Here is an 8,204-nt window from a genome sequence, read left to right as displayed (position 1 = left end):
ACCATTTTTGCATTTTCAAGCTACAACAAATTTTTTCACAAATATCATGTAAAGCAAGAGATATAGGATGATTCATCCATAGGAATGATAGCTAAAAAAAATAATATAGATGAGTGGGAGAAAAAAAAAATTCCCCTTGATTCTTCTTCAATCTCTCACTTCTTAGGTGGCTTCCGGAGGTTGGAGCGATTTCGTCACATGATTTGGAGCATCTCCAACAGCTCAATGAGCTAAGGATAGAACTTATTTCAGCTTAACTTCACTATGCTCTTCTTGCGCGGCAAAGTATCATATGGTTTTTGTTGGAACAACAAGTTGGTGTGAGAAACACCATATTTTTGTTGGTTTTGCGTCTTTGGATACATGATTTCTCTTGTTTTAGCTGCTTGACTCCTCAGTGAAGTCACCAAAATGTCGAGGACGTTTTTCTGACAAGGGCCAAAAATGTGATATTAGCCCAAATCTCCCCTTGGGTTCTTTAGAAGTGTTTATTGTGGAGAATCAAGCCTAAAATTCCAAATGTATAATAAACAAAAAGCTAATGGTGCTTTGATAAGAGAGAATCAAAATGCTAATAACAAAAGTGCAGAAAAAACATAAAAACATAATAAGTCTGAAACTTCAACCCACAGTCATCGAGAAGAGGAAATTGAGAGAGGTTGTGAGGAAGAGAGAGAAGGTTCCCTTGTACCCATATTTTCATCCCTAAGGTTCAGAATTGTGAGAATGTTTCTTGACTCAGTGGGTTTTTGCTCTCAAGTTTTTGTTCTATAGGGAAAACGTGGTTCAACAGGTTTGAAACTTCGACCTACAGTCACCGAGAAGAGGAAACTGAGAGTGGTTGTGAGGAAGAGAGGGAAGGTCCCCTGTACCCATATTTCTACCCCCAAGTTTCGGAATTGTGAGATTATTGACTAGCTGAATGAGCTTTGGCTTTGAAGTTTCAAGTATGTGGGTAAAACGTGGTTGCTTTTCTTGTGGGCTAGTGATCAATATTTATATCAAGTTTTAAGGGATGCTTGTGAGCAGTTTTTTAGTTGGGAGGAAGGCCTTGGACCTTTCAGATGCTATTTCTATGACTTGGTGTATTATGTTTTATGCGTAGGGAAATGTTTGGTTGCTTTTTACATGATTTTGGAAACAAAGTTGTTTCCTCTTCATGGCTACTATCTCTAGTCTTTGTAGACCTTGGAAAACTACATTTTGGGTGGCTAAGTGAGCTAGGATGTTCAACATTTTTCTTAGAGTTAGCTGTGTTTTGGTGTGGAAAGGGAGCTGGGCTAAAATTAGGGGCACAGTCACCTAGAACATAAAAGCTCTTTTGAGGTGGAAATTTTGGGTACAAGACCTCCTCCCTGAGCCGAAGTGCTACCAATGTCCCTTACCCACTTGGTAGTACGCATGGGTTGGGCTCATGCAAAAGGTTTGAAAGGAACTGACCTATACCCTCAAAATCACACTTCCTCAATTTTTCCAATAAGTCGCATGAGCTTAGGCCATACTTAAAAGAATAAAATAAAACATAATATATGAATTGGACTTATAAAAAATTGTGTCACAAAAATGGGTATTAACCCTGACAACTAACTAAAATATTTAAAAAATAATGTTAAATGAAAAAAAAAAAAAAATCCTCTAAAATGACCAAGTATTACTTTAAAATAAAAATTTAAAATCTCCAATGCACTAGTATTTTTCGTTGTTGTTGTCTTTATTATTATTATATTTATTTTTCTTACAATGAATCCATCTGAACACAGTGGCTGTGGCTCCGACACTGGTTAAGGTTGACTATCTGTGCGCCGAGGTTCAGAGTTTTGCTCGTCTTCTTCTTCTTCTCTCTTCCCTAATTTTCCACCTCCTCAATGGCTATTTCTTGTTTCTCTCTCACATCATTCTCCAAAATCCCAAAACCCACATTTCCAAAAACCACAATTCTCATTCCCCCTACTTTCTCACCCAAACCCCACCTCAAATTCAACCCCATTTCCAAACCCTCCACTCTCTCTCTCTTCCTCCCAATCCAAAAAAACCCCAAAACCCATTTCAGAACTCGATTCGAATCCCACATCTGTTGCCTCTTCACCGGCATAGTTGAAGAAGTGGGCGAGATTAAGCAACTGGGTATCGCCGAAGATGGCGGATTCGACATGAGAATAGCCGCAAAGACCGTTCTGGAAGGAGTAAATCTCGGTGACAGCATTGCTGTTAATGGTACCTGCTTAACGGTCGCTGAATTCGATACCCAATTGTCCGAATTCACTGTCGGTTTAGCGCCGGAGACACTGCGGAAGACCTCGTTGATCGAGCTCGGGCCAGGCTCCCTCGTGAATTTGGAGCGGGCGGTGCAACCCACGAGCCGAATGGGGGGCCATTTTGTGCAGGGGCATGTGGATGGGACTGGGGAGATAGTGTCAAAGGAGCCTGAGGGGGATTCCTTGTGGATAAAGGTAAAGACTGGGAAGGAGTTGTTGAAATATATAGTGCCCAAAGGGTTTATTGCTGTGGATGGGACTAGTTTGACAGTTGTGGATGTGTTTGATGATGAGGATTGCTTTAATTTCATGTTGGTAGCTTATACTCAGGAGAAGGTGGTGATTCCTTTAAAGAATGTTGGGCAGAAGGTGAATTTGGAGGTGGATATATTGGGGAAGTATGTGGAGAGATTGCTGAGTAGTGGGTTTGTTGATTCAATTAAATCTTCTTGACAAAAAGGTACTTAATGATGTTTTTTCGTTTCTGTGATTGCGTCATTGTTTGTTGCAATGCATGTTGTTTTTGTTTGAATAAGAAAGAACTCTGTTATTTTGGCTTGCTATTTTTACTCTGTGGATCTTCATGGGGAAGATGCTATAACTGTATTGTAGAGAAAGAATTTTATTTTTGACTTGCCTGTTATATATGATCATGAAGTGCATCATGTAGGAGGTTCCTTGCGTGAAAATGTGGCTAAACTGGATCTTCTAGGCAAAACCAACACTTGAAGTCAAAATGGTTGTGTGATGATTGTGAGAATTTGATGGCATTGAGTTTGAGGCAGTAGATAAAGCCATGACTCTTGTAGGGATTGGTCTAGCTGTTCCTTGAACTCATGATCTCTCAAATGGAGTATTGAGTTTGACTTTCCTAACTAGAATCCAAGCAACTCTTTGGGAGTATCCCTGGGGATTTATCCCTGTAATTGGGTACTGTGTGTGAGACAGGGGACTATGTATGTCAGCAGATTAGTTAGGTGCTCAAAGAGTTTTGCACCCCTTGTTAATATATATTTTTAAAAAGCCATGAATATCTGAAATGAAAGAAGTATTTGGCCCTAGATTGAGCTGAACAGTGAGAATTTCGCATATATACATGAATCCTGGTAGTTATGATTAAAGATGTATCAAGTAGGCTTTGATAAAGCTTCATTAATCTGAATTGTGCTTTAGCTATCTCTTACCTGATAAGGCAACAACAAATAAAGAAAAGGACAGCTTAAAGTATGTTCCGATTCACCTTGTACACAATTACAGGACCTTTGTGTAGCAATGGAGAGCAATTTGAAAAATATGTTTTTAAGTGTTGCTTTTGTTTTAAAAATTTGGTCCACAACTAGACTTTAGCTTAGCCATTGCTTCAGATATCTTGTTGTAAAGACTAAGATTTCCACACCACATCCATGCATGGTGCTTGAACAGATTAAGAGCTAGTATGTAGTCTGATGTTGATCTTATGAAAACCAATGACAACTTGTCATTGACAAGTGGGATGCTGTTGGGTATGATAAAAGACAAATATCTGAGTGGCAACTGGCAAGTCTATTTGGTTGTCTCAAACTATAAAATTTTCTTCAGAGCATCAAGGGGATAGAGGACCTTAATGATATGGTAAATCTCAAGTTTGTTCCTCCGGTAGATTTCCAGCTGTCCTCTTCTCGACCCTTGACACTCTTTTCCTTGGAAACCTGTGTGGCGCTCAAAGATTCCTCCTAGAGCTGCTTTCTTCTCATGGACTGCCGCTTTAGGTAAGATTTTGACTCTTGGTAGATCATGGAATAAGGGTGTCCCTGTCATGAATTGATGTTATATCTGTAAAAGGAGTGGGGAATTGGTAAATCATCTTCTTCTTCATTCTCTCATTGCTTTCAAGCTATGGTCTATGGTGTGGGCCCATTTTGGTGTGATTTGGGTTATGCCACAAAGTGTTACGGATTTATTTACAGCTTGGCCAGGCCCTTTTGGTAGACATCATAAAATAGACTTGTGGAGGGCTGTCCCACATTGTGTTTATGGTGTATTTGGCAACAAAGGAATGCTAGATGCTTAGAGGGAAAGGAACAGTCGATTCTCAGGAATAAATCTTTCCTCCTCTACTCTTTGCTTGATTGGAGTTCTGTTTTTAATTCTTTTTCGTGTTCTAATCTTTTAGATATGCTTGATCATTGTAATTTACGAGCTTGATGTACTCTTATCCATGTACACTTCCAGTGTACCTGGGTATTTTGATTAATGAACTTTTGTTATTTATAAAAACTAAAAATAAAAAAAATCTTTGGCCTCATTGATGCTGAAGTATCTTCTAAATACTTATTTATTTGATAGTACTACCTCCTGCAAACTCCACTTCTGACACAGTTTTCACCTTGATTATGACAAGCTAAATCCTGTTTTCATATAGTGAAGATTCAACTAAGAAAAAGGATGAGTTAAGCCCTATGCAACATACTGTATGTGTATGAATAAAAGTGTAACGTAAGTACCAATTATGCTCCTTATGCCATTTTGCTCCCAAAAATGCATTATAGAGATGTACATTTTTGCAATTTCAGGTACTTGACCCATTACCTATTCCAAAAGGTTATCTTTCTTCCCCTAGAGGAATCATATGTAGGGTGGATACTATGAACGAATTAAATGAGGGTTATCATTTTGGAAACATATTGATTCTGTCTACCTTTGATTTTCAGTATCGTTGATCTGTTGTGTGTTGTGCCCTCTGGCTTCATGGTTCTCATGGTAGATTAACACTCCTTTCTCTTTCATTTGCTTAAATTACTATCGATAGCATAGCAAAATTTCAGGGAAAAGCCATTTGATTTACTTTAAGTTTCTTTGAAACAATTATTTTCAAGACTCATTCAGTTCTATAAGTGAACTCTCAGGCACCATAGATAAGTTCTGATGGAAAAAATTCATTAGAATTGTTTGACTTAAAAGTTAAAACTGAAACCCTTGTATCTACTGAATTCTAGAAGCTCATCATTGCCTCGTGTGTGTGTGTGTGTGTATATATATATATTGAAATTATTGGTAAGTTATTCATGCACCTAGTGGGCTTGAACCCATGACCTCGCCATCCGCATTGCACTTTTTAGAGGGGAGGTGCCATTTGAGCTAGAGCTCATGTGCACATCTATTACTCTGGTCAGGGATTTATGCTCTAAATAGTCTTCATTCTTCCTAGTTTTTGCTTAATTCCAGATGTAGACTCCATACAGGCAAGTCTGATATATTGACATTGGGAGAATATGAGTCAGGACTAGGTTTCCTTTCTCTGGTGACAATCAGTACCAGATGATTTGTGATCACAAGTGTTTTGTGTTGTATATTTTCTAGCTGCCACAATCAATTTTCTTTCTCCCAGTTCCTATGTTTTTCATATTCTTGAAAGTTCAAACTTCATTTCATCTGCTGCAGATGCAGGGCCCTTCCCTTTCAACTTGTAGATCATGACAGTTGCTTATACATAAAATCTTAGGCCATGATGTTAGGGTAAATGATTTCACCATACATCTTTTATCATGTAATTGACGCTCATTATGATGTTTCTAATCTGCTATATTCTTTCACTTATTGAGAAGAAAGAAGTGCAGTTTGGGAAGAATGAAAATTTGTGCTGATGAACTCTAGCTCAAATGAAATTTCATTCCCTTCATAATATATAAAAGGATGGAAAGTGAGGCGAGGTTGTGTATTCGGGACCTATCAAGTGTATGCGTAACTTTCCAAAAAGATAGAGAGAGAAAAAGAGGGGAGATGAAAATTTGGAATGTAATTAGCACTGTGCCAAAATATAAAATCATAAGTAAACTCAATGAAATATTTCAATAACATAATTTAAATTTGGATAGTATAAATAAAAGAACAACAGTTACTCGTATTATGCTAGACTCTAGGACTTATTTCTTGTCCTGTTTGAAGCTTGATTGGTTTCAGATATCCTAAACAAAACATTGCATGTGTATTGGCTATTGAGAATCTGAGATGGCCAAGGAGCATGCGTATTGACTTAGAAGAAAGATACGATTTTTTTTTATAAAACAAACGCATGGAAAAGCAACGACATTAAATTATTGATAAGAAGATGTGCACCATACTAAAAAACAAACAGAATTTTACTTTTTAAAATTGAAAGAGGAAGGAATCAGGTCCAACTTTTCTGCTTGTTTGTGCTCATAACGAAGATCAGGTCCAACTTTTCTGCTTCGAGTCCAAGCATGTCACGCAAAGGGAACAAAGACAAAATAGTGCACGATAACTTTGCATGATTTAAACTTGTCAATTGGATAACTAAAGAAGATTAGCTGCAACATGTTATTATAAGCTTAACGCAACAAAGCTTTTGATGAACTTATTTTTATATTAATTTTTCATTGTTTGGTTTACCAAGTCAGGATTTCATTCACCTCGTAAACACTACATTTGGTGTGAATAATTTCGTTTACTCTCTTACCCAATGCTAGTTTCTGCTTTTCCTAAATTTTTTTTATGTTAAATATTCATGTGCTGGTCCCTTCATCATCATTGCCTGCATTAGCATCTTTGTTTTTTTCCTTTTTTTAAAAAATTTGGGTGGCCGGGTTATTTGCAGGAGGCCAATGGATAAACTTCTTATGAAACTTTTGTGATGTAATCAGTAGGATCGTGGTGGCTTATCACTTGTTGCATACAATAGTCAAGAGTTCACTACCAGTGCTTGGAGTTTCCTCTTGCCAGCACGACATGCAGCATGCGACCCCATCTTTCCTGGTATACCTCTTCCCCCATTAAAAATGCCATCCCCGGGGGATTTCCATTATATGATTTGACATTATTACTGACCTGTTTTTCATGTTCCATTTTGATTATTTAATAAATGGGTTTTTCTCTTTGTTTCTAGGGGTGGGGACGTGTGGTTTGTACTTGGTGACTTGTATTGGTATGCCTATATAGTATTTGCATTTTGCATACATTATCCACGTGTTATGTGGGTTTTTATAAGTTTTAAGGTAATTTTGATTTTGCCTCCTGAAATAAAATTTTTAGATTCATACCATTAATATTATCTAGTGTTTAGACTGAAGTCCTTCCATCCATATTTGTTGCAGATTTGTTTGTAAATTGACATATAAAATCAAAACTACGTAATTTTTTCTATTCAAAATTATGTCATTTTGAGCTCCTTAAGTAGGTCAACGTACTTTGTATTCGGTATATTGCAATTTAAGGATGTATATTGCAATTTATTCTTTAATAATTTAACTGAATTTTCAACATGATTAAAAAAAAAGAAAGAATAAAGTAGAGAGAGTTTGTTTCAAATGAAGAGCATCTTCTTCCATGTTAAAATGATTTAGATTTACGTCACTCTAATTGCTGAAAACATGTCTTCACTATCTAGTATCTACCAATAAATAAATTAATGATGCTCCGCATGAATGCTGCTACAATATTGAATTTCTGAGATAACAATCCTCTTATGTGCCAATAGAATAAACACAAGCATACCAATATAGTGATATACCAATTGAATTGAGAATTCTTAAATGCCCAATGACATTGTGTTTATGAGGTCCTCTCCTCTGCCATTGCCACAATATCAATATGGGTGCGGGGTGCTTGCTTTATGCGGCGTTTGACCAAAAAGATGTGGTAGAAATTATTTTCTTTTCTCTGAAAGAGAGATCCTTCCAAGATTTTGTCAAATCACGAGTCATATTTTCACGGTTAGAAAAAAGATAAAAATGCTCGAGTATAGGATGGATCTATCCTTAATGAGCAATCATATGAAAGATTCCCTCTTTCTTTGATTGCTTGAGTTTTATAATCACGAGAAGATTCATGCATTATATCATTTCATATTTGAAAAAGTTAATGAACGAGCCTCGTTCACTTCTCTCTTTCAAATCACTTGGGAAAACTAAAATAAAGAAAAACCGCAGGGTTAATTATATGGATCATAATTGA

General features: G+C 36.9%; 1 protein-coding gene across 7 annotated transcripts; it reads left to right on the top strand.

Moving 5' to 3' along the window:
* Positions 1 to 1,721: 1,721 nt before the first annotated feature.
* Positions 1,722 to 7,276, top strand: LOC142640998 (riboflavin synthase). Of its 7 annotated transcripts, XR_012845291.1 has the most exons (4): positions 1,724 to 2,715; positions 4,946 to 4,994; positions 6,896 to 7,007; positions 7,138 to 7,276. XR_012845291.1 is itself a non-coding variant. In XM_075815345.1 (2 exons), the coding sequence occupies exon 1, from the start codon at positions 1,866 to 1,868 to the stop codon at positions 2,706 to 2,708; it is 843 nt and encodes a 280-aa protein (XP_075671460.1). In that variant the 5' UTR covers positions 1,722 to 1,865; the 3' UTR covers positions 2,709 to 2,715; positions 6,896 to 7,276. The 7 variants fall into 7 exon arrangements, 2 of the variants coding, with proteins under 2 accessions (XP_075671460.1, XP_075671461.1); XR_012845290.1 differs by lacking the exon at positions 4,946 to 4,994; XR_012845289.1 differs by having other exon boundaries at positions 6,896 to 7,276.
* The last annotated feature ends 928 nt before the right edge of the window (positions 7,277 to 8,204 follow it).

This window comes from Castanea sativa, chromosome 6, assembly GCF_040712315.1.
Source record: "Castanea sativa cultivar Marrone di Chiusa Pesio chromosome 6, ASM4071231v1".
In the NCBI taxonomy this organism is placed as follows: domain Eukaryota; kingdom Viridiplantae; phylum Streptophyta; class Magnoliopsida; order Fagales; family Fagaceae; genus Castanea; species Castanea sativa.
The sequence above is the reverse complement of the archived record's forward strand: the minus strand, read 5'-3'. Positions and strand labels throughout refer to the sequence as shown.

What these genes read in the sequence shown, in the direction of transcription:
- LOC142640998 (XM_075815345.1), top strand. Translation starts at nt 1,866, where the DNA reads ATGGCTATTTCTTGTTTCTCTCTCACATCATTCTCCAAAATCCCAAAA.